Here is a 25,623-nt window from a genome sequence, read left to right on the forward strand (position 1 = left end):
CAGGTCTGCCTGTAACCTTTCAATACCTGGTATATGTTTGTACATTGGTGCAAATTCTCAGATTTCTGATCAGTTTGAGCACCAGGAGCAGGCAATGATGTGAGATTGTGTGGCTGGTGACAGCGATACAGTGTGAATTCAGCAGTTTTCCAATCTGCTCCACATTGCTGGTTTTATCTTTTTAATTTTCCTGTCTGGGAATCTGGCATTTATAAAGAGCAGTGCAGTTTTGTAATGAGTGACTCACTGCGGTAGCATATGTCTGGCTGTCGTGAGTGTTTAAATCCATTTAAACTTTGGTTACAACAGAGCAGTGTGTGGTGCTTTTAATCGTATATAAATACTGCAACAGCTGAAATTCTGCTCAAATGAACTGCGAAACACTTTGTAACTGCGAACTAAATGCTGCTGTTTGATTTGTGGCAGCTTATGTACTAAAAGTGGAGTGCAATTAGTGCACTGAGTTGCATTAGGCAAAGCTACAACATGACTGTTGAAAGATGATCTCTGAGACGCTTTTTAAACTTTCCAACAGGTCTATGCTGTGAAGACTGTTCTCCAGCGTCCCCTCAGTCTGATCCAAGGCCCACCAGGCACTGGCAAAACTGTCACCTCTGCCACTATAGTCTACCACTTGGCCAGACAGGGCAATGGGTAAGTCGTTCATGCTTTTGTGCTTATACAAACTTGGAGGGGAAAAATTGTGATACAGTAGTAATGTTAATATAATTTCCATTTTAATAAAGACTGGTGTAGGTTCTGTGCTAATCACCACTTGGAGATGACTAAAGAGTTGTCCATTCTTGACTGTACTTTATCTTCCTCAACATTTGTTAGATCATCCTCTTTTCACTATCACCTACTGCAGTTGCAGAACGCAGATTGGATCCTGATTTCTGATTATATAATCTAGAAATTAATTCAACCCCCCCCCCCCCCCCCCCCAATCCCTTGTACTTGCTGAACTGAGCCATGCAAATTGTGGGTTATTTGAATGTTCAGTTTGTTTAAAGATTAGTTTAAAGACACAGCATGGAAACAGGCCCTTCAGCCCACCAGGTCCAAGGCGACCATTGGTCATCTATTTACATGGTTTCTATGCTGTCTCACTTTCTCATTCGCTCCCTACGTGCCAGTAGCGATTTAGAGACTAATTAACCTGCAAACCGCACGTCTTTAGGATGTGGGATGAAACCAGGGACCCGGAGGAAACTCGCGCAGGGAGAAGTTGCAAATTCCACCCAGAGAGCATCCAAAGTCAGGAACAACCCTGGATCTCTGGCGCTGTTAGGCAGTGGGTCTACCAGTTGCACCACTACGTCACCCTTGTGTGTTTTATTAAACAAAAGATAGATCGTTCCAATGACCTTTACATCAGCGTCAATTACCCTCTCAACTCTGCTCAAGTAATTTGACTGTTAATAGAATGTGTGAACATCAGCTTTGGATGTCTTACAGAAGAAGAGATAGCGAGCCAGAGACATTTTGGGAGGCAATTTCCGAGATTAGGATAGTCACAGCTTTAGGCACAACCATCAATAGTGGTGCAATGAAATTCACAGTTGCACAAGGAGCCTGGTTTGACACTGTCATTTTGTTTGCAGTCGTGATATTGGAATTGGTTTATTAATGTTATATGTATCATGATAAAGTGAAGAGCTTTGTGCATGCTATGCCAGTCAAATCGACTTTACACGAGTGCGATCAAGTCATATACGAGTGCAACGGGTAGTGCAAAGAGGAAAAATATCCGAGTGCAGAATATAGTCTTGCAGCATTATAGCATTACAATTGCAGACAAAAGGTCCAAAGTCACTGTGAGCTAGGTTGAAGATGGGGACACACCCTAGTTTATTGGAGTTCAGTTTAGTAGTCTCTGTGTGCTTTCGAGCCTTTGTATCTTCAACTCGACTGGAGAGAAGAGAAACTGGAATGAACAGGTGAAAACGGTCTTTGATTGTGTGGGCTCCTTTTCCAAGACAGCATGAAGTGATGGTGGCGAGACTGGTCTGTGTGATGGACTGGGAACTCTGCAATTCCTTGTGTCCTAGGGCAGAGCTGTTGCCAAACCAAGCTGTGATGCACACTTCGGTATTGCTTTCACTATTGATCTTGCTTTGCTCGTGCAGTTAAAAATTGTGATCCATGTTCTTCCCAATGACAATGGGTCCGTTTCTAAAACTTGAATATATATTAACTTTGGATGACAAAGGATTAAATTGCTCATGGAAGCATCTAATGTTGCCATGGACATACTTTACTTGAGGAAACTTGGTTTTGTGTGGTCATTTAAGTTTTTATTCAATTAGTGTGGCTTGAATTTCCTCCTGGATGCACTAATGCTGCAGATTCAGCTGTATGGCCTAGTGCTGCAGGACTTTAACGTGCTTCTCTTTACTCGTAGCCCTGTTCTGGTGTGTGCTCCAAGTAACATTGCGGTAGACCAGTTGACCGAGAAGATCCACCACACAGGTCTGAAGGTGGTGCGGCTGTGCGCCAAGAGTCGAGAGGCCATTGATTCACCAGTCTCGTTCTTGGCTTTACACAACCAGATCCGTAACATGGACAGGTGAGAAGCAACTGTTGCTTGGTGGTTTACTGCCAAGGCACTGTAAATTGTCCTGTGTGTTGAGATCATTGCGATCTTGTAATATGAGATGAAGTAGCCTGGGTGGACAGCATTTGCAAACTGTGCAGTCTGCCTTTATACGTCTGTGCTCCAGAATACATCACAAGTAACGTATTATCACCATTTGGTTTGTAAATTGTACGTGGCAAACTAGTTTGTGGATTGCAGAGGTCATTGACAGGCACTTTTACTGTTTACAGCTGGTTTTGATCAAGTGCTATTTGTATTGAGATTAATTCATGGCTGAACGCTAATAACTCTTTTTGATAATATTTTGTACTCTTGGGCATGCTTTAGTGTACTGTTTTGTGAATGCTGAATGCACAAAAGCCACATGGGATCCTAATATACGATTCCTTTCATTTCAAAGCTCAAACAATAGACTGCTATAGCTGGTAACTGAAGCCAGTTAGTAAATGGTGGGTTTGTGTTCACTCTCTGAAAAACCATTGTCTTTCCAGTTACTTCATCTGGTGTAGCTTTAAGACAATATTTGAAATGACTCAGTCCTTTCTTTGCCCAGTACGGTGCCTCTTTGTTGGGTGATAATAAGTTCTGAGAGCACTGTGTAGTGTTTAAAAATTATTCAAAATTATCATTCCTGACCTGCATGGTTTAAGTTCTTGTACTCGGATTAAGTGAGTTTAGGCACTTGGACTAAAGCAACATCATCTGCTGAGGTGAGGAATGCTATTCTGGAGAACGAGTGGTCCTGGTTTCTATAAGAATAGAAGGATGGCAGTCATGTAGTTATCTGCTCTTCCGAGGCATTCGGTAACTAAAATGGCTAAACGGCTTCTCCATGTGCATCAGCGTTTTATGCTTGGAACTTGGAAAGTGGCTCGCCTCTCTGGCTTGTGCATGTCGTTCTTGCTGTGGTTAGCAATGCATTTACAGCATGTAATATCCATTTGCTCTGCTCTCCAGCATGCCTGAATTGCAGAAGCTGCAGCAGCTGAAGGATGAGACTGGCGAGTTGTCATCTGCAGATGAAAAGCGCTACCGTGCCCTTAAACGGACAGCCGAGCGAGAGCTGCTGATGGTAGGAACCTCATCAATTTCTCTCAACTCTGCCTTCCATTACATTAAATCATATGCTTCAAGGTTCCCAAAGATCACCTGCTTGCATATCTGCTTTGAAAATGGTATTGGCAAATATTATACTAAAGTGAACGTTATTATTTGGGGAGATGGTCAGTGAGGATCTTGTGGTTCACAGGAGTGTGAGGTGGACCCTAGTGGATGGATGTTCCTGGTCTGGGAAGAGAGGCAAAGACTAATGCCAAATGCCTTTGCTTCAGAGTTTGTATTTGTGATTTGTCTTGCAGTAGTTTGACTGCTGCTTGAAACCTCTGATTCTTTGCCTTTTTAAATTGCTGCTCTGTTTTATAGAACGCAGATGTCATCTGCTGCACCTGTGTCGGAGCTGGTGACCCTCGTTTGGCTAAGATGCAGTTTCGTTCCATTCTGATCGATGAGAGCACCCAGGCCACAGAGCCGGAGTGTATGGTCCCAGTGGTCCTGGGAGCGAAACAGGTACTTGAATGTGCAGCTTTGAGAAAATAGAGGCTTTCAAATAGTGGTAGCAAAAAAATGTTTAATGTTTGGTGCAGCAGTAGAGTTGTTGCCTTACAGTGTTGAATACTCGGGCTTGATTCTGACTGCACTGCAAGGTAGCAACTCTGCTGCTGTGCCATATTAAAATAAATCGACAAGTCATTGTTTAAGTACAATAGCCAATCTCAAACCAATTCCAAGGAAGGTAACTTGTTCTCCTCACTGGTGGTTGACCACGAACTTGAGTGCACTGGTGACTGGGTATAATTGTGAATTTGAGCTGGTTTTTCCTTACAGCTGATCCTGGTCGGTGACCATTGCCAACTGGGTCCCGTGGTCATGTGCAAGAAAGCTGCGAAAGCTGGTCTATCTCAGTCTCTGTTTGAGCGTCTGGTTGTCCTGGGGATTCGACCGATACGTCTGCAGGTCCAGTACCGGATGCACCCAGCTCTCAGTGCCTTCCCATCCAACATTTTCTACGAGGGCTCCCTGCAAAACGGTGTCACTGCAGGTAAAAATATTGGAGTTTCCAAAATGCTACGTGAATCATCCTTTTTGCTGAACCCTGTGATCTGTCAGCACAGCTGGGATTCATATTGCTTCTACTTTAATGTGGCATTTTCATTGGGAAGCATGCTGACAAACAGCGTCTGCCTGTGCCTTGAATGACTGGTTTTATTTGGGGTGGGGTGGAGAGCTGGTACATTGATCCCTGGGAGTATCACTATTAATGGAACTATGCCTCTTTCAAAAACACTGGTTTTACATTTCTAACAGGTTATGGAGAAAAAAAATTGAGGGATTTTTGCTATATCATTATGAATAGTGAAGTTTACCTGTGATCTGGTAAAACAAACTTAATTCCATGAACTAAAACAGGTCAACCATAAATACAGCAGTGCATCAAAATAATTGAAGCCCTGCCTCAGCGTGCGAGTGTGTGTCGTACCACTGGTTCAAAATTACGCCCAGCTTCTATCAATGCTAAGTTATTGTGTTAGGGTTGCCTGTACGGAGTTGGTACGTTTTCCCTATGATAGCGTGGGTTTCCTCCGGGTACTCTGGTTTCCTCCTACTCTCCGAAGACATATAGGTTTGTAGGTTAATTGGCTTTCGTAAAAATTGTCCCTAGGTGTAGGACAGTTAGTGTATGGGGTGGTTGGTGCGGTCTCGGTGAGCTGAAGGGCCTGTTTCCACGCTGTATCTCTAAAGTAAAGTGTTAGTCTTAGCCTTTAATAGTTGTCACTAACTCATTCCCTATTGACAGTATAGTCAACAGGTTTAGTGGGTAGATTGAATCCAAATAATTTCCCTGGACATCCAAAAGGTTGCATCTATTGCCTTGTGGTAGTGTATAAAATAAACTCAAAAGAAAGAAAATTGCACTGAATGAATGTGGAGATATAATAGATGCTTGACAGATGTGCAGACTGGGGCCCATTGTGAAGGATGTGTGACATTGCTGTTCTGATGGTTTATTTCTGGTTCACAGCTGATCGCATTAAGAAAGGTTTTGACTTCCAGTGGCCACAGCCTGACAAACCAATGTATTTCTATGTGACTCAAGGCCAGGAGGAAATTGCCAGTTCAGGCACCTCCTACCTCAATAGGTGAGTGTGGAGTCGATAAATCTTCATCTGAACAGACCATCCCCTTCAGTCATTTTTTAACATGAAAATGTATGTTTTCATTTAAATGCTTCATTACGACCTACCTGTGCTAATATGTCTGAAGAAGGGTCTCGACCCGAAACGTCACCCATTCCTTCTCCAGAGATCCTGCCTGACCCGCTGAGTTACTCCAGCATTTTGTGTCTACCTTCGAATTAAACCAGCATCTGCATTTTTTTCCCTACCTACCTGTGCGAAGTGTGTCTGAGCAGTCACTATTATGGTGGCAAAGCACGGGATTAGATTGTGCATTGTGTATACATCCAGCTGCAAACACAAGGAGCTGCAGATGCTGAGATGTTATGTACACAGTGCTGAAGTAGGTCAGGTAGCATCTGTGGAGGACATGGATAGAAGACGTTTCTGATGGGAATCCACCTTCAGATTGCTCCAGTCAGAAGGAGGATCTCGACTCATCTCCTATCCATCCTTCTCTCCAGAGATACTGCCTGACCCACTGAGTTACTCCAGCACTGTGTATATCCAGCTGGGGATAGTGTGGAAAGTGACAGGTTGATGATTTTGCCAGTGAGGCAGAAGTGCCGAGGCAGTTTTGATAAGAATTATAAATGGAATGATTGGCAAGGATTTACCCACAACCTGTCATTGAGTAAATTGATGTTTGAACCTGCTCTGTTTTCAGGACTGAGGCAGCCAATGTAGAGAAGATCACCACTAAACTTCTGAAGGCAGGTGCCAAGCCAGATCAAATTGGCATCATTACACCATATGAAGGGCAGCGGTCATACCTGGTGCAGTACATGCAGTTCAGTGGCTCTCTGCACACCAAACTCTACCAGGTACCGTTTAGTAACACCTTAGTAGTACTATTAAGTTATGCTGCCAGGACCATGCCCTGCTGCTAATTGGCCTTACTGACGCTTAACAGTTGAGGCTTTCTCAGTAAGTGGTAATCGTCGTAGTAACGATCAAAGATTGCAACCACCTTACCTTGGCAGTGCTGCCGTGCATTCACATTTTCTATTGAGGATTAGTTGTTGAGGTTTTATTTGGAGGATTGCCCTTTTGTGAAATTCCTCTGTGCTTGTTCCAGGAGGTGGAGATTGCCAGTGTGGATGCATTCCAGGGACGTGAAAAGGATTTCATTATCCTGTCATGTGTTCGAGCAAATGAACACCAGGGCATTGGATTTCTCAATGACCCTCGCCGCCTGAACGTGGCCTTGACGCGAGCAAGGTGAGGAGTTTACTTTAGAATTTAGAGATACAGTGGGGAAAACAGGCCGTATGGCCCACCGAGTCCATGCCAACTAGTGGTAACCCCGTACACCAACAGTATCCTACACACTAGGGACAATTTTACCAAAGCCAATTAACCTACAAACTTGCACGCCTTTAGAGTGTGGGAGGAAACCGGAGCACTCGGAGGAACCCTACGCGGTCACAGGGAGAACATACAAACTCTGTACAGACAGCACTCGTTGCCAGGATGGAACCCGGGCCTCTGGCGCTGTGTGGCAGTAACTACCACATCTGTACCACTGTGCCACCCCAAGCAATTCTGCCCATTTTACAAAAAGCTGTTGAGGGGAGTGCAGGATCAAGAAGCGTTTAATAGGGTAACGAGGCCAAATGAGATTTATAAGGGTATGTACTTCTGATGTCCCTGAGATTAATGAAACGGCTTCCCTTGGGACTGAGGTCCTTCCCCTGGGGATTGAGCGTGCACGGTGGTATGCAGTACTGTATTAAGACTGCTGTAATGTAGGCATTCCTAAAGTGACAGCCCATTGCTTGCCTATGTTGCACTCTTCATTCCTGTATCTATGGTCTGTAATAGTATGATTGAGAGGAACAGATTGTCATTTAGCTTCTGTAGGGGTTTGGTAGGCATGATCAGATTGGAAAATTAAGTTTGGTTGTGGGCAGTGGTGGGGGAATGGGTAAATTGGAGAATTCTGAGGGAGGAGGGATGAATTGGAATTTTCTTGTTTTATTTGAAGACTAATGTAAGGGTTTTGTGTCGGTGTGCAGATATGGTGTGATCATTGTGGGGAATCCCAAGGCTCTGTCCAAGCAGCCACTGTGGAATCACCTTCTGAACTATTATAAAGAGCAGAAGGTACTGGTAGAGGGACCGCTGAATAATCTGCGCGAGAGTCTGATGCAATTCAGCAAACCCCGGAAGCTCGTCAACACAATCAACCCGGTAAGGAAAGCACCATCTCTTTTCCAATCTTGCTGACAGTAGGCCTAGCCTCAGCGAGCTGCTCACCCATCTGTGATTGTAGACACAGCAATTTGTCTGACAAGGCCAGATGGTTGTGGCAGATTGTTTACACGGAACAGAGTGCTTTGGAACATTTATACACTTCAAAACCGGCTTTAACCAATGCTGCGGTTTTGGTACATTTCTCCACGTGTAATTGTCTTTATTAGTTTCAATGCTTTGCATGAAATCACTGCAGGTAATTGGCAGCTTGTGAGTGGAGCTGCCTGTACTTGGGTGGAGGCACTGCAATCTGGTCCTTCCTGGTAAACTCAGCTTGCATAGAAGATATACACAATGTGCTGGAGTGACTCAGCGGGTCAGGCAGGAATATATATGGGGAAAGGGATATGCAAAGGGTCGAGACCCTTCTTCAGACTGAGAGTTGGTTTGCATATCCTTCCCCCCCCCCCCCCCCCCCCCCCAATGTATTTCTTCCATTGCAACTAGCTAGAACATAACAGAGTAAAGCACAGGAATTTCCCCTTGGCCCACCATGTCTGTTCTAACTGTGGTCGGACCTTCAAGGCCGGCTGCAGGAGGTGCACCCAGGTCACAGGCGGTCAGGCAAGGAGAGAGACATCAGTTTGAGGGCTGAGCTGGTTGAGGGTGACGGAGGAGGTCCTGTAGCAGCCTGGGGCTAACCTGGATCAGAGTCCCTCCAGTACATCGAGCACTTTTTGTAAATGACGCCAAAATATGGCAACATGCATATACCATCTATGCAGAAAGAATTTCACTGTGCAGTGCACACGTGACAAAGCACCATGGAACCATGCCGATTTACACTTAAATCATCTGTCCATTCCTGTTCCCTACCTATTCAAAGCCTCTCAAATGAAGCTTTTGTATCTGCCCTCACCACCTCTTCTGAAATATTTTTTGGTCTTTAGTTCATTTGAATGTTCTTCAATATTGTCATTAGTTCTTCAATGGGCTGTGATTTGCTCTAATTCCTTGTGTTCCAGGGAGCTCGATTCATGACCACAGCCATGTACGACGCTCGAGAAGCCATCATCCCAGGCTCTGTGTATGACCGGAGTGGCCAAGGTAACTTGATTCCAGATTTGTTTCACCATAAAGTTAAAACGTGGGGTAATAAATGTCCCGCCAGTTTTTGCGTGGCTGGCTGAATTCTTAACAGTCTGGAATTCGTCCTCTGAAGTCAATGTGACTTTCTAACGCCCATTTAACCGGTTGAAGTTCTCATCCGGTTGCTTCAAACTCCAACCACCGCACTGAAAACTCAGTGATTCTGTGCTCTGGTGTTGAATTTGTATATTTAAATATGTTATACTACAGTAGTCAGTGCACTGTAGATTCATTTGTTTGAGTCCAGTGAGAGTAGAGTTGTTGTAAAGGGAGAGATGTGGGTAAATTCATTCACCGGGGATGAACAGGGGTGATTTCATATTGAGACACGAGATTCCAAGAGGCTGCCTCCTTTAACAAGAGAGTCTAAAATTAAGAGCTTAAATTCAGGACTAAATTAGAAGTCGCCTGTGTCCAGATGAGATGAGAAGTTTTTGTAAATCATCGGAATTCCACAATTCCAAGGGCTAAGTCTTTATTCAAGGTTAAGCACGATTGACTTCAGCATCCACAAGGAGATCCGGAGGGAAAGATGAGACCGAGATTAACTATGCTGGAGGGCCATGTGGCTGCTTGTGTTCTATGTTTCAATGTGAAAACTCTCCACTTGCACGATGATTGTGCAGGATAGAGGTGTGTGGTAAGATTACACCAACCAAATGAGACTTTGAGATGGGATATACTTGTTTCTGATGAGATTCCTGAGGCCCTGGATCATATTTCTCACACTTGTGCATCTCTCTTGCTCCCACCCGCAGCGGGTCGTCCTTCCAACATGTACTTCCAGACCCATGACCAGATTGGAATGATTGGAGCCAGTCCCAGCCATGTCGCTGCAATGAACATCCCTATCCCCTTCAACCTGATGATGCCTCCCATGCCCCCGCCGGGCTACTTTGGGCAGGCAAATGGTCCTGCGGCAGGTAAGCTGGGCTTGATCCGATGCTTTGGGCACGGATGTGCAGGAAACTGGGGTCACTGAGGTGAGGTTCTCCAGCTCCCGCCCAGTACTGAAACTTGCTCTTGTTCGAAGGTCGTGGGATTGCGAAAGGGAAGCTGAGCCGTGGGGCCCGCCAGAGAAACCGTGGGCTGGGGAACCAGATGAACAGCCAGGGCAACCTGCCCAACAGCCAGGCCAGCCAAGATGTGGTGTCGCAGCCATTCTCTCAGGGCCCACTTACCCAGGGGTACATCTCCATGAGCCAGCCCTCGCAAATGAGCCAACCAGGCCTGTCTCAGCCAGAACTCTCACAGGTAAATCTCCACTCCACATACACCGGCAATGGAAAGCTATTGGACGAGGCTGAGCTGTGAATCATACTCTGTATGGAAGCCCCTTGAAGCCTAGCAAAATCCATCTCCTCATCTCCCTCACTGGAAACTCAGCCATCACTGTGGCCCTACTATTCCCATCCTTAGTTCCTCTTGAACAGAACTCTTCAGATTCCACCTCATTCTTTGTCCCCCTCATTATTCATGACTCGCCTTTAAGCAATTTGGTCTAATTTCTTTGTAGTTTCCTACTATCCTCACCCTATTTCTCATTTCCCTGCCACATTCTCTTTTTTTATTTACTCTTGCTCGCTCCCCTTTTCGCCCTTCCACTTGCTTTCCTATTATCTACCACCTCAGTTCAAAGATCTTGATCTTTTCAGGTTTAGAATCTAATGACTTTAATCCAGCCTTGAGGATACACTGATCTGTGGCGACCTTTTCAAGATACCTGGCCTCAGTTTGTTTTTCCCGTGTGCTCTGTAAATGCAGGACAGTTATCTGGGAGATGAGTTCAAGTCTCAGATCGACGTGGCCTTGTCGCAGGATTCCACTTACCAGGGAGAACGTGCGTATCAACATGGAGTGACCGGGCTGTCACAGTATTAGAACGTGAGGAAGCTTCTCATTATTGATTACAAACAGTATGGGGGCCTGGTATCTTTCCATGCGCGTAACCCTTCAATCTTCAGCTCGCTTACGCTGTCCCTGAAAAGTTGCCATTGAGTCTGGGTTAATTGAGAAATTCCTTGAGTGTTTTAACAGGCTGAGAGGCAGATTTAAGCGGAAGAAGGATATGGAAGTTGTCTGGAACGTGCAATGAATTGGAAGCCAGTGTGTGTGTGTGTGTGGTGATGAGTGAAGAAGTAGAAACCAAGAGCTGCAGATGCTGGTTTATACCAAGGATCGACACAGTGCTGGAGTAATTCAACAGGTCAGGTAGCATCTCTGGAGAAAATGGACGGCTGACATTTCAGGTCGGGACCCTTCCCAAAGCGTCAGCCATGCTTTTTCTCCAGAGATGCTGACTGACCCGCTGAGTTACTCTGGTGTGGTAATGAGGTTGGGAGTGGGCAGGGAATGAGGCTAGTACTGGATGGAGGGAGGGGAAGCCCGAGCAGTGTCTTGCATCAGGAGTAAAGCTGAGGATGTTCACGGTGTACTGGTCTGGGACTGAGAGAAGAGGAATTGGTGGAGAAAATGCCATGATGTTTGGTTTGGGTTCAATCATGGGATTGGGTTTGGGCCAGGAATTGGTGTGATGTTGGGTTAGGATGGATTGAATATTGTGCTGTTTTTCTGGGAAGGGATGCATTGGGGCTACTTGTTTCTGTAATTTTATTGCCAATGAATCTTTGTTACCAAAGGATGAACGGTGAAGGTGAAGTGGGGCTTGCGACCTGGTTGATTGATATGTCCCCTTTGTCCCAACAGGTTATGGAGAGGAGAGCTAGGCTTGAGCCAAGCTTAGTTCAACAGTAATTCAATCTGGGGAAAAAAAACATAAATGGATACCTGTTTCCACTGCGACTACTGAGGCATCAACTGTGAGAGAGCAACAGGAGAGAGAAACCAACCAAACCAGAGGAAGAGAAGAGAAAAGAGAGGAGGAGAGGAGAGGGAGAGAGAGAGAGAGAGAGAGAGAGAGAGAGAAAAGGAGAGAGACCACTGCTAGCAGTTTGAGACGAGGAGACTGTCTGGAGGAATGAAGTAATAGAGGGCACTTGTGTGCCTTGTCAGCCAGGCCAGGCCTGGTCTCACACATCTACTAAACTCTATTGCTGTTACCACGCAACTCGCCCACGCCGCTGAGACCCTGCTCCCACCTCGTCGAACAAGGGAGAGAGAGGAAGAGAGAGAGAGAAAGAGAGAGGAGGGGCTCGCACTCAATTACAGTTACCTACTACATCCGAACTGCCTGTTTCCTGGAGGAGGTGGAAGACCTTACTTGGTTTTGGGAATAAAAAGGGGAACATTATATCTCACAGTTGTTCTCTGGACGCTACAATTAGCGATTAAACTGAAAATTCCAGCAGTTAGAGCGTCGAAGTGAAGATTAATTTCTGGCAAAACCCAGTTGACACAGAGCTGCCTTCTGCCTCCACCTCCTTCGTTTGCTTTAAGGTTGATCTTGAAGTGTCTAGGCCTTACGCCCAATGCTATCATTTCACGTTGCTTTCTCAAATCTTCCACAGTGATTGGTTTTTAAATGCATGTGCAGAGTTGGGGTTTGTGAAGGGTTAACTGTGGACTGTCTGTCTGATTCCAGCACTGGGCCGTGGGAGAACTCCGCTGCTCGAGTTTTCCTTTCGCGAGTTTTACGATTTAATTAGAGTAGAAATGCCCAGAACTCTGGGAAAGTTGATGTCGACCACCTCTCCCAGGGAAGAGTTCAAACCAAGTCAGTGCAAAGAGGTGAATAAGCAGCTATGGATGTTCTCCCTCACCACCCCATGCCCACCCACCCGGTGCTCTTCGTATAACCTGCTTTCAGATGTTTTGTTTCAACTTCAGTCTATCCGAATGATGAGATTGGAAAGGCGTTGAGCAGAGGATGACTGGTGCAGACTCTAGATCTCCTGCCGTGGAAGGCGAGCCGGACAGAGGGAGGTTGGGGTCAGGTAGTAAGGTGGGGTTTGAGTGATTTGCACTGTTCTCATTTGCCGGGTAGTTGATCGCATTGATGGTGGTTTTACTGCGGCAGCCAGCGGCAGGGAGGAGTGGGGCGGGGGGGCAGCACAGCACAGATGTTTGACATGGCGGGGTGCTGGGCTGGGCTCAGTGTACTGACTGGATCGAACTCTGCCAATGAGGATCAAGAGAAATTGTCTAGGTGGCTGTTTAAATCTTGTCTATTTGCTAATGGATAATCAGATATGAAAGCTTTTTAGAATGCTGAACTTGTTTATTACTTTTAAGGGCACTGTATTAATTACTGGATTATTTTAGATACGAGCATTTAGAAAATCCTTTGTGTAGGTATTCGTGCCAAATCAGAAACTGGCAGTGACTCCAACTGGACCCCAGTCTAACAGAAGCTCACTAAACCCAAGCCTTTCTGGTAAAGAATTCCATCACATGCAGAAAGCAGGTAGCTAATGGCAGAAAGTGTGTTTCATTATCTCGGGCCGGTGTATGATTTTTAGGATTGCAGTCTAAAACACTGAATAATGAACGCTGGGCTTGTAATCCAACAGCATTAACATCAGTCTAGCAAAGGTGTACTGTTCCCAGATCTATTCTCTGCCACTGTGGGCGCTACACTGCCAAGTTGCTGTTGTACAGAGAAAATCTACAAATTCTGTCCCATTACAAAAACAGGCAAAAATATACTGGGTGGGGCAGCAAAGGTAAAACTGGCTGCAGAATGTAACCGCCACTTTGAGGGAGCCTTGCAATTAATTGAGTGCTGTGTGTTGCAGAAGGTGGGGAAATCTTGCAGCTGCCAAAGGCATAACACTATCTGAGTCAAGTGTCAGCACAGGCCTTAACTTTGGGCTGTTGTCTCACTTTCCATGGACTCTAAGCTGCCGATGGCAACAGCTGCACGGGAGTGGTATTTGTTCCACAATTGGCCTCGTCCCTCATTGCCCAACTCCTTTTTGCTAGGCCTCGATCCCATTAGTTCAGTGGTACGAAAAAGCAATGATGTGAGGACTAAGGCTCGGTGGCTGAGGAACGAGTTGGGTTTAGCCAGCCGTATCCACTGGCCGTAAGCTTGAAGTGCAGGTTTGGGTAGCTCTGCTTCCTGCAATGATCTCATTGCTCAGCAATGCCAATCTTGCTGATGGCCCAGGGATCCGACGGCAGTTGCTGTGGGCTCAGCGGGGGCAAGCTCTGCAGACCCTCCTGTCAAATGGTCAAAATGTTTTAGAGCACAGGGTCTGGCCGAAGGGACTTCTCCTTTATGAAACTTGTTTTTTTTTTTGTTTTGGCTTCCTGGCAGAATTGTTTAAAAGTTCATAGTTGCATTTGTTTCTGGTAGTTCTTCTATCCAACTGTGAACCCTCCATTAAAGATGAATCTATTGGAGATCACCTTCATTCACCTTCCCCTCAATAACTGACTTCTGCTTTGCGCTGTTTTTTTAAAAATATAGCAGGAAGAGAAAAATCTGATTTTAAATCCTTTGCAAACCTGGTGCTGGTGTTGCATCTGCTGAGTGGAAAATAGTGTTTTTTCTAATCCTGTCTGGATTTTTATTTTAATCTATTTTGCCTCTGTAACATGCACCATTAATAAAATTAGCTCTGCATCACACCGTTTTCAGTTTGTTTCATATCTCAAAAGAAAAATTGTGCTTTCTAATTTTGAATGATTTGCGCTCCTTGGATCATATTCAAGCCTGAAATCCATCAGGATTTCTGTTCCATAATATTTCATGTTAAAACTGACATTGTTGTTTAATTCATATGCTGTTATTGGAAATGGAGCATGGCCTTAGGTTGAGCATCTACAGTGCGTGCCCTCCATAATGTTTGGGACAAAGACCCATCATTTATTTAATTGTGTCTCTATTCCACAATTTGAAATTTGTAATAGAAAAAATCACGTGGTTAAAGTGCACATTGTCAGATTTTAATAAAGGTCATTTTTATACATTTTGGTTTCACCATGTAGAAATTACAGCAGTGTTTATAAATAGTCCCCCCCATTTCAGAGCACCATAATGTTTCGGATACAGCAATGTCATGTTGCACATCTTTTGCATGCAATGACTGCTTGAAGTCTGCAATTCATGGACATCACCAGTTGCTGGGTGTCTTCTCTGGTAATGGTCTGCCAGGCCTGTGTTGCAGCCATCTTTAGCTTATGCTTGTTTTGGGGGCTAGTTCAGTTTTTTCTTCAGCATATAAAAGGCATGCTCAATTGGGTTCAGATCGGGTGATTGACTTGGCCACTCAAGAATTGACCATTTTTTACCTTTGTTGCTTTAGCAGTATATTTTTATTTTCATATTTCAGATACAGCGCGGAAACAGGCCTTTTCGGCCCACCGTCCGCACCGCCCAGTGATCCCCGCACATTAACACTATCCTACACACACTAGGGACAATGTTTTACATTTACCCAGTCAATTAACCTACAAACCTGTACGTCTTTGGAGTGTGGGAGGAAACCGAAGATCTCGGAGAAAACCCACGCAGGTCACGGGGAGAACGTACAAACTCCTTACATTACAGCGCCCGTAGTCAGGATCGAACCTGAGTCCCCGGCGCTGCATTCGCTGTAAGGCAGCAACTCTACCGCTGCGCCACCGTGCCGCCCTAAGTATGTTTGGGATCATTGACTTGCTGTAGAATGGACTGCCGGCCAAGGAGTTTTGAGGCATTTGTTTGAACTTGAGCAGATAGGATGTATCTATACACTTCAGAATTCATTATGCTACTACCATCAGCAGTTGTATCATCAATGAAGATAAATGAGCCAGTATCTTCAGCAGCCATATATGCCCAGGCCATAACACCCCCACCACTGTATTTCACAGATGAGGTGGTATGCTTTGGATCTTGGGCAGTTCCTTCTCTCCTCCATACTTTGTTCTTGCTATCACTGATATAAGTTAATCTTTGTCTCATCTGTCCACAAGACCTTTTTCCAGAACTGTTGGTGCGCTTTTAAGTACTTCTTGGCAAACTAATCCGGCCATATTTTTGTGGTTAACCAGTGGTTTGCATCTGTATTTCTGTTCATGAATTCTGCAGACAGTGGTCATTGACAAATCCACTCCTGAAGAGTGTTTCTGATCTGTTGGACGGGTGTTTGAGAAATTTTCTTTATTATAGAGAGAATTCTTCTGTCATCAGCTGTGGAGGTCTTCCTTGGCCTGCCCTTTGCGATGAGTAAGCTCACCAATGCTCTTTCTTAATGATGTTCCAGTTGATTTCGGTAAGCCTAAGGTTTGGCTGATGTCTCTAAGTTTTATTCTTGTTTCTCAGTTTCATAATGGCTTCTTTGACTTTCATCGGCACAACTTTGATCCTCGTGTTGATAAACAGCAATAAAAGTTTCCTAAGATGATGGAAAGACTGGAGGAAAGACTAGGTGCTGAGAGTTCTCTTATGCCTGCATTAAGGAGACAATTAAACACACCTGAGCAATTACAAAGGCCGATAAGCCATGTCTCCCAAACATTGTGGTGCCCTGAAATGGGGGGATGTATAAACACAGCTGTAATTTCTACATGGTGAAACCACAATGTATAAAAAATGGCCTTTAATAAAATCTGACAATGTGCACTTTAACCACATGTGATTTTTTTTTTCCACTCTATTACAAATCTCAAATTGTGTACCGAGGCAAATAAATGATGGGTCTTTGTCCAAAATATTATGGAGGGCACTGTAAGTTACCTCCAGGGGACAGGAGTGAGGTATTTGTACATTTCTGGGCTGCACACGCACACGATGGACTTTAGCTGCTGTTTTCCCCCACTCTACTTGCTGCTTCTGGAATCTCTTGCATCCAGCTGAGCAGATAGTCAACGATTGCTTAATATACTGTAAGGGTATCTCTGACAATGTGGCACTCCCTCAATACCACCAAGGGAGTGAGGTAGCCATGTATTCAAATTAATTCCATGGCCCCTTGCATCAGTATTTCTTCAGTTTCGAGATGGAGCTTGGAAATAGGCCCTTCAAGTCCACGCTGACCATCGATCACCCATTCACACTAGTTCTATTGTCCCATTTTCTCATCCACTCCTTAAACAGTGGGAGATGCTGCCTGACCTGCTGAGTTACTCCAGCATTTTGTGAATAAATGCCCTCAAAAGCATGATGGCTTTCCTATAATAATCCTTCATGGACCTTTGCCTACTCTACCATTCAATACAATGATTGATTCTCTATTCCTACTTGCTCTCCATTCTCTGTTGCCTTTTTGGTTAAGAAACATTCATGTACCACAAATATTCAGTAACGTGCAGTAGCTCTGCTGGTAGGGAATTCTGGTTCACCACCCTGCACCAAATGAAATTTCTTATCCAAACGTCTTACTCTAAAGCTTGAGCTCCCTCCTAATGTAAGAAGATATATCGTCTGTCAAGAAGTGTGTCTCAATTAGATCACTTAAATTCTCATGAATATAGCTAGGTGATCCAATCTACAATAGTCCCGTCGTCCCCAAAGGTGGGGTTGGACAATCTTCATTGTGCCGTCTATGGTAAACTAAATGGTTCTATGACAAGGAAATTAAAACTGCACAAAACCTCAACCTGTTGGCCCTCGTTATAAGGAGTCAGTTTTTCACCTTTACTGAACAGGTGTATTTTACATCCTTCCAGTGTCTGGCATCACTGCCCCTCCCAACACCCTAATCCCACCAAATGATTAAGGAAATCTTCCCTCTGTAACTCCCTGGTTCACTCGTCCCTTCCTACCCAAACCACCCCATCCCCGGGCACTTTCCCCTGCAACCGCAGGAGATGCAACACCTGTCCCTTTACCTCCCCCCCTCAACTCCATCCAAGGACCCAAACAGTCTTCCAGGTGAGACAAAGGTTCACCTGCACCTCCTCCAACCTCATCTATTGCATCCGCTGCTCTAGATGTCAACTTATTTACATCGGCGAAACCAAGCGTAGGCTCGGCGATTGCTTCGCTCAACACCTGCGCTCGGTCTGCATTGACCAAACTGATCTCCCGGTGGCCGAGCACTTCAATTCCCCCTCCCATTCCCAGTCTTACCTTTCTGTCATGGGCCTCCTCCAGTGCCATAGCGAGGCCCACCGGAAATTGGAGGAACAGCACCTCATATTTCGCCTGGGCAGCTTGCAGCCCAGTGGTATGAACATCGACTTCTCCAACTTTAGATAGTTCCTCTGTCCCTCTCTTCCCCTCCTCCTTTCCAGATCTCCCTCTATCTTCCTGTCTCCACTTATATCCTTCCTTTGTCCCGCCCCCGACATCAGTCTGAAGAAGGGTCTCGACCCGAAACGTCACCCATTCCTTCTCTCCCGAGATGCTGCCTGTCCTACTGAGTTACTCCAGCATTTTGTGAATAAATACCATTGATTTGTACCAGCATCTGCAGTTATTTTCTTATAAGGAAATGCCTCAATCACTTCTGCTTTAACTGAATGATATTCCCTGAGCCACTGTTTTATTGCCCAACAAATTCAACTGACTTGCGTATGATTAAATAGTTGTCACACCAGAACTGAGATGCAATCCAACTACGTAGGATCAATACCTAACATGATGAACTGTTCATGGTGCAAGGTATACACAACATTGAAACGTATTCATTCTCTTCACAATTCAATTTATAATGCAGTATAAAACATCGTCACCATAACAGTCCTGACCCAAGGCGCCACCTATCCATTCCCTCCACAGCTGCTGCCTGACCCACTGAGTTACACCAGCACTGTGTTTTGCTGCTGTGGTTATGTGTTGTCCGGAACCATGTTCTCTAACTCAATGCGGGGATTATTCCAGAAGAAATACATTTCTGGAAAACAGCCTGGTCTGTGAACAGGGATGGGTTGAGGGAGATCAGTCCATACTTGCTCTCCTGCACGAGAGTCATTGGTAACAGAAACAAAGACAGCGTGTCTGTATAACATATAAATTATATTGTCTTGGAAGCTCAACACTGCCACAACTGCTGCGGAGCCAAAATTGGATGAAATAGAAAAGGTCCATTTTGAATGGCGAATATAAACGATTCTACGTCTGAGAGTGTCCTGGACCAGGAGCCTTGAGCGCTGCGTTCTGTTGCTTTCTTCTCTTTTTCAGCAGTCTGTGTTTGAGCCTCGTGGCTGCCTCCCTCTCCAGAGTCTCATGCATTCTCTCCTGAAATTGGTGCTTCTTCTCCTTCAATTTATTCAGCTCCTTTCTCCTCTTTATCTCCAGGTCTGGGTCCTTTAAACAGGATAGCATAAACAAAGAATGGGTGTCAATTGTTGTGTTATAGATCGCTACAGAAAACGTGGAAAATTTTGCCCAATTTACCCGTCCTTCTAGAATCATCTGCTTCCGCTTGTTGATTTCTTTCTTTTCATCAAAGTCAGTCGACTCAAGTTCCTGCAAGTGAAACAAAAAGTTTCATTATTGCTGCTTCCAGATTAAAGCCAGCAATGCAGAATACTGCAGTCAGTGGGGTTAAGCAGTTCAGGTCCACCCAGAGCCTTTCTGGATTATCTGTTTTGCCAGCCCAACCGAGACCAGGGCCTCCAAGAGGAGTCCAACATTACTGGCACGGTCCGCCCGCCTAGATATCGAGCTGCGGGAATGATGCCGGCTCCGGCCGGGCCGGAGTTCCAGAGGGTCGGCTGGAAGGGAGCATATTTGATCCGCCGATCGGCATGGAAGTCCCTACCAGGGCAAGATCGACCACCTCACCGGGCCGAGGAACCACACTTTCAGGGTGACTTCACTAAACATGAACCCAAAGGCCCCAAGAGATGCCGCAACGACTCACACTCTCACACTGGCGCCGAGTTACGTTAACGTGGGTGAGAATCTTCAAAACTTCATCCTCGACCACAGAAAACTCCTGCAATTTGGTCTCTGTTAACAAAATAATCATATATTTAATATTCAGACCAAGAGGGTCCCAACCATCCTCCACTGCAATAGGAAACTGCTCCCCAACAAACACTCCACAGCAGGTTCAACTCACTTATTTCCTCCTCGATTGCATGAACAAGGTGAATGTCATATTGGGTGACAAGGGTGATTGAGATACCATTTCGACCTGCAGAAGAACATCAGACCATTACAGTACAAATACAGAGTATCGACACAGGAATCAGGACCAAATAGAGAAAAATTGCTGGCAGAACTCGAGGCCCAGTTCGATCCTGACCTCGGATGATGTCTGTGGAGTTTGCAGGTCCCCCCGGGTGCTCCAGTTTCCTCCACATTCTAAAGATGTGTGTACTGTAGGTTAATTGGCCTCTGTAAATTGCTCGCAGTGTGTGTAGGGAGTGGATGAGAAAGAGGGATAACACAGAACTAGTGTGAACAGGTGATCAATGGTCAGTGTGGATTTGGTGGGCCGAAGGACCTGTTTCTATGTTGTATCTCTAAACTAAACTGAAACTCAGTGGGTCAAGTAGCATCTGTGAAAGCAAAGGAATGGTTGATGTTTTAGTTTTAGAGATACAACATGGAAACAGGCCCTTTGGCCCACCAAGTCTACCAACCACCCGGTCACACTAACTCTGTTATCCCACTTTCTCATCCATTCCCAACACACTTGAGACAATTTACAGAGACCAGTTAACCTTAGAAACCCACATGTCTCAGGGATGTGGGAAGAAAAGCACTTGGTCACAGGGAGAACGTGCAAACTCCACACAGCCCACACTCGGGGTGACAATCGAACCTGCGTCTGGCACTGTGAGGCAGCAGCTCTACCAGCTGCACCAATGTACTGCCCTTCTTCCAATAGTTTGTTTGGTTCATTAGATAACAGGATTGAGAAGGATCACAGCACAGGCAGACGAGGAGCGTGGGTTAGAGTAGAGGAGGTGCCTGCATACCTGCCCTGGCTGTGCGGCCCACACGATGAATGTAGATCTTGGGTAACCCGGGTGTGTTGTGGTTGATGACGACATGGACTGTGGGAATATCGAGCCCTCTGCAAGGAAAGAGTCCCCGCATCAGTGACGTGTCACTCCACGACACAGAACCCTCACCATGCCAACCACACCATCCCCCCCCCCCCTGCATGCTGATAAACGCCATCTCCCCATCGCATGGCACAAACCCCCCCTGCCCAAGATTCAATACCGTGAAGCAACATCGGTAGCCACGAGGATCTTGAAGATGCTCGACTTAAACTTGGAGAGTGTGGAAAACCTGTCCCTCTGTAAAAGGGGGAAAAAAAACAATGAGAGCATTGCTCACAAAGCAGTTTACAGTTACCCTCAAAGACATCGCCCGTCTACCCAAGGTCCTGGCTGTTTCAGGTTTAGATTTACCATTGTCGCATGTACAGACGTACAATCAAACACTTTGTTTTGCATGGTATCTGAATGGATCAGATATACATAGGTTGGAACAGCAGATGCTAGTCTGTACCAAAGATAGACATGAAATGCTGGAGTAACTCAGGAATTCAGACAGCAACGCTGGGGAAAAGGAATAGGTGACATTTCAGGTCGAGAAGAAGGGTCTCGACCCCAAACGTCAGCTGTTCCTTTTCTCCAGATATGCTGCCCGACCCGCTGAGTTACTCCAGCACTTTGTGTCGATCTTTGGTATAAACCAGTATCTGCGGTTCGTTTTTACACATCAATGGGAGCTTTGGTCTTGTCTTGAGACACAGGGGCTTCCACCCAGCAGAGATGGAGTTTTACTCTGTATCTAAACCTTTGAGTGATGGGTTAGTGTTGGGGAGCTTTACTTTGTGTCTACCTGTGCTATGGATGTGTTTGCTGGGGCACTGTGGAGTACCTATCCCTGGATCCATGCATGCTGTCTGGGACTCACCTGCTTCATCATGGAGTGAAGCGCGCCACACTGGAAGTTGAATTTACGCAGCATCATGGTGAGAATCTGACACATTCTGCAAGACAGGAATGGAAATCAGAGAATGGCACCCTGAGGCTGCTGAGAACACATACCCACTTGCTTCCACCCAGTTGGGCGGCACAGCTGATATAGCTGCTATCTCACAGCGGCAGAGACCCGGGTTTGATCCTGACCTCAGGTGCTGTCTGTGTGGAGTTTGCACGTTATCTCCGTGACTGCGTGGGTTTCCTCCGGGTGCTCTCGTTTCCCCCCACATCCCAAAAAAGTGCAGGGTTGTTGGGTAATTGGCTTCTGTAAATTGCCCCTGGAGTGTGGGGATAGGCTGAGAAAGTGGAATAACATGGAACTAGTGTGAACGAGTGTGCGAGGGTCAGAGTGGACTCCGTGGGCAGACGGACCTGTTTTCACGTTCCAAGCCAAACTAAATAGTAATACATGGCACAAGAAGAGGCCCTTCGGCCCACAATGACTGCCGAGCATGATGTTAAGACCGTCTCTTACCCTCCCACACACAATACATGTACCAGAATACCAGAGGCGTGACGGAACTCACTTGCACGTGCTTGTGAAAATAATCATGGACCAGTCCTCGTGTTCATCATGGAACTTCTGGACAATGTTCACAAGGTAAGCTTCCTTCACCCGCTCGGGCATCAGGAGGTATCGCTGCTCCAGCTCTGCCACCGTGCGAACTTGGGACCTGGAGCAGTGGCAGCGAGAGTCAGATGGGTTGAATGGTACAAAATCTCCCAGCCCCCCTGTGTATCTGTCCCCCCCCCCCAACGCCAGCACACATGCCCCACCACCTCAACAACATCCCATCAGGAGAAAATTCGTACGGACAGCTGGGTTACGCAGCGGTAGAGTTGCTGCCTTACAGCCGGGTTCAATCCTGACTACAGGTGCTGTCTGAACGGAGTTTGTACGTTCTCCCCGCCCCCGCGACGGTGTGGGTTTTCACTGGGTGCTCTGGTTTCCTCCCAGATCCCAAAGATGCGTAGGTTTGTAGGTCAATTGGCTCTTTCCACACTAAATTAAACGAGTGTGATTGGGTGATTATGGGTCGGCACGGACTCGGTGGGCCGAATGGTCTGATTCCACCTTGTAACTCTAAAACTAAAAGTTTACAATAACCCACTTTGGTCAGACCAGCAAGTTTGAGGATGATCAGACATAACTGTCTGGATTTCCAGCACCCAACCCAGCCATAAATCTCTGCTAGATCTGGTCAAAAAGCAGGCGACTCTAAACATCAATGTGTCGTGAAGCAGAGACAACAGCATGAGGAAGGTTTACTTTATGTTCACTCTGTGCTGTCCCTGCCCGGGAGTGCTGAGGGAGCTAGACTGTATCTTAACCCAAATGGTACTAGTACTGACTCATTCGTAGCCTCCCAGAAGAAAGGGCTGTTCATTGCGATGGCCTTGAGCTGCTGCAAGGTGTCGGTGAGGGTGGCGCTGAACAGCAGAGTCTGTCGCTGTGCAGGGACAGCCCGTAGGATCACCTCCAGGTCCTGCGTGAAATCAGTGCATCCCTGCTCCAGCAGCCGATCAGCTTCATCCAGAACCTGCAAAACACAAGCATATCGCAGACAAAATGCCATCAGCACGGTGGCGCAGCGGTAGAGTTGCTGCCTTACGGCGCCAGAGGCCCAGGTTCGATCCCGACTACGGGTGCCGTATGCACAGAGTTTGTATGTGCTCCATGTGGGATTTCTACGGGATCTCCGGTTTCCTCCCACACTCCAAAGACATATAGGTTTGTAGGTTAATTGGTTTGGTATAATTGTCAATTGCCCCTAGTGTGTGTAGTATAGTATTAGTGTGCGGGGATCACTGGTTAGCGCGGACTCGGTGGGTTGAAGAGCTTGTTTACATGCTGTATATCTAAACTATATTAAAGCTTCATGTCTATTCAGTTTCGTTTATTATTATCATGTGTATCAAGGTACCGTAAAAAGCTTTACGTTGCGTGCTATCGTCAAAAAGACTATACATGATCACAATCAAGTCGTCCACAGTGTAGAGATAAATGATAAAGAGTACATTTAGTGCAAGTTAAAGTCTGATTAAAGACACTTTAAAGGTCTCTAATGAGCAAGATGGGAGGTCAGGACCGCACTCTAGCTGGTGAGAGGGCCGGTCAGTAGCCCGATAACAGCTGGGAAGAAACTGTCCCTGAATCTGGAGGTGTGAGTGTTCACACTTCTGTACCTCTTGCCTAATGGGAGGGGGGAGAAGAGGGAGTGAGTGGGGTGAGACTGGTCCTTGGTTATGCTGGTGGCCTTGCCGAGGCAGCGTGAAGTGCAGATTGAGTGAATGGATGGGTGGTTGGTTTGCGTGATGATCTGGGCTGCGTCCGTGATTCTCTGCAATTTCCTGCAGTCTCCCTTCCCTCGGTCTTGACTGTCCCCTGCACATGCTTGCCTTCACCACACCTGGCTGCACAACTTGACCTCGATCACAAGGCGACGCAACTTATTTGAGATTGTTACAGGACTATTGGAAAGGGGGTAAGGTTTAGTCTGGGATTTATTCCCAGGGTGGAAATGTCAAATACCACAGGGCATCACTTTAATGTGAGAGGGGCAAGTTTAAAGGAGATGCGAGGGGCAAGTTTATTTTTTACACAGAGTGGTGGGGTGCCTGGAACATGCTGCCAGGGGTGACGGTAGAGGCACATACAATAGAGGCATTTAGGAGGCCTTTGGGTAGGTGCATGGATATTCAGGGAATGGATGGATGTGGGTCACATGTATACAGATGAGAATAGTTGGTGTCATGTTCGGCACAGGTAGCGTTGGCCGAAGGGCCTGTTCCTTTGCTGTACAGTTTTATATTCTAATCGTAGGCACAAAAAGCTGGAGACGGGCAGCATCTCTGGAGAGAAGGAATGGGTGACGTTTCTGGTCAAGACCCTTCTTCAGACTGGTTAGGGATAAGGGAAACGAGAGATATGTAGACGACGATGTAGGGTGATATAGAACAAATGAATGAAAGATATGCAAAAAAGTGACGATGATAAAGGAAACAGGCCATTGTAAGCTGTGTGTTAGGGTGAAAATGAGAAGCCAGTGCGACTTGGGTGAGGGAGGGATAGAGAGAGAGAGAGAGAGAGAGAGAAAGAGGGAATGCCGGGGCTACCTGGTGAGAAGTCAATATTCACACCACTGGGCTGTAAGCTGCCCAAGGGAAATATGAGATGCTGTTCCTCCAATTTGCATTTAGCCTCACTCTAACAATGGAGACCGAGGACAGAAAGATCTGTGTAGGAATGGGATGAAGAATTAAAGTGTCCAGCAACCGGGCGGCACAGTGGCACAGCTAGTAGAGCTTCTGCTTCACAGCGCCAGAGACCCAGGTTCAATCCTGACCTCGAGTGCTGTCTGTTTGGAGTTTGCATGTACTCTCTGTGACCATGTGGGTTTTCTCCGGGTACTCCAGTTTCCTCTCACATCCCAAAGAAGTGCGGGTTAGTAGATTAATTGGCCTCTGTATATTGCCCATTGTGTGTATGAAGTGGATAAGAAAGTGGAATAACATAGAACTCGTGTAAACGTGTGATCAAAGTAAGTGTGAACTCAAAGGGTCTATGGGATCCATGCCATATCTCTGAACACAGATCTCAACTAACAGCCGGGAAACAGGATAAGTGGTTGCACTGCATTATTTCACCACAAGAGGCCCTCG

At 46.1% G+C, this 25,623-nt stretch overlaps 2 protein-coding genes across 5 annotated transcripts in view; one reads left to right on the forward strand and one right to left on the reverse strand.

Annotated features, from left to right (window-relative positions):
- The window catches only part of upf1 (UPF1 RNA helicase and ATPase), a 47,831-nt gene extending 32,787 nt beyond the window's left edge, over window positions 1-15,044 (forward strand). For all 3 annotated transcript variants that reach the window (XM_078424166.1, XM_078424167.1, XM_078424168.1), the window contains exons 11-24: window positions 536-654; window positions 2,405-2,569; window positions 3,557-3,671; window positions 4,022-4,165; window positions 4,484-4,697; window positions 5,679-5,796; window positions 6,500-6,656; window positions 6,911-7,053; window positions 7,851-8,025; window positions 9,054-9,135; window positions 9,936-10,100; window positions 10,211-10,431; window positions 10,942-11,061; window positions 11,884-15,044. In XM_078424166.1, coding sequence (XP_078280292.1) covers window positions 536-654; window positions 2,405-2,569; window positions 3,557-3,671; window positions 4,022-4,165; window positions 4,484-4,697; window positions 5,679-5,796; window positions 6,500-6,656; window positions 6,911-7,053; window positions 7,851-8,025; window positions 9,054-9,135; window positions 9,936-10,100; window positions 10,211-10,431; window positions 10,942-11,058 — 1,935 coding nt within the window. In that variant the 3' untranslated portion in view covers window positions 11,059-11,061; window positions 11,884-15,044. The remainder of the gene's footprint in view (window positions 1-535; window positions 655-2,404; window positions 2,570-3,556; window positions 3,672-4,021; window positions 4,166-4,483; window positions 4,698-5,678; window positions 5,797-6,499; window positions 6,657-6,910; window positions 7,054-7,850; window positions 8,026-9,053; window positions 9,136-9,935; window positions 10,101-10,210; window positions 10,432-10,941; window positions 11,062-11,883) is intronic.
- A 3,659-nt stretch (window positions 15,045-18,703) lies between these two features.
- Window positions 18,704-25,623, reverse strand: part of ddx49 (DEAD (Asp-Glu-Ala-Asp) box polypeptide 49) — a 60,218-nt gene continuing 53,298 nt past the window's right edge. For both annotated transcript variants that reach the window (XM_078423870.1, XM_078423869.1), the window contains exons 5-13: window positions 23,314-23,501; window positions 22,488-22,634; window positions 21,893-21,968; window positions 21,191-21,267; window positions 20,941-21,038; window positions 20,076-20,150; window positions 19,875-19,963; window positions 19,406-19,477; window positions 18,704-19,315 (exon numbers count right to left, since the gene is read on the reverse strand). In XM_078423870.1, coding sequence (XP_078279996.1) covers window positions 19,121-19,315; window positions 19,406-19,477; window positions 19,875-19,963; window positions 20,076-20,150; window positions 20,941-21,038; window positions 21,191-21,267; window positions 21,893-21,968; window positions 22,488-22,634; window positions 23,314-23,501 — 1,017 coding nt within the window. In that variant the 3' untranslated portion in view covers window positions 18,704-19,120. The remainder of the gene's footprint in view (window positions 19,316-19,405; window positions 19,478-19,874; window positions 19,964-20,075; window positions 20,151-20,940; window positions 21,039-21,190; window positions 21,268-21,892; window positions 21,969-22,487; window positions 22,635-23,313; window positions 23,502-25,623) is intronic.

The sequence above is a fragment of the Rhinoraja longicauda genome, chromosome 28 (assembly GCF_053455715.1).
Source record: "Rhinoraja longicauda isolate Sanriku21f chromosome 28, sRhiLon1.1, whole genome shotgun sequence".
Classification (NCBI taxonomy): domain Eukaryota; kingdom Metazoa; phylum Chordata; class Chondrichthyes; order Rajiformes; family Arhynchobatidae; genus Rhinoraja; species Rhinoraja longicauda.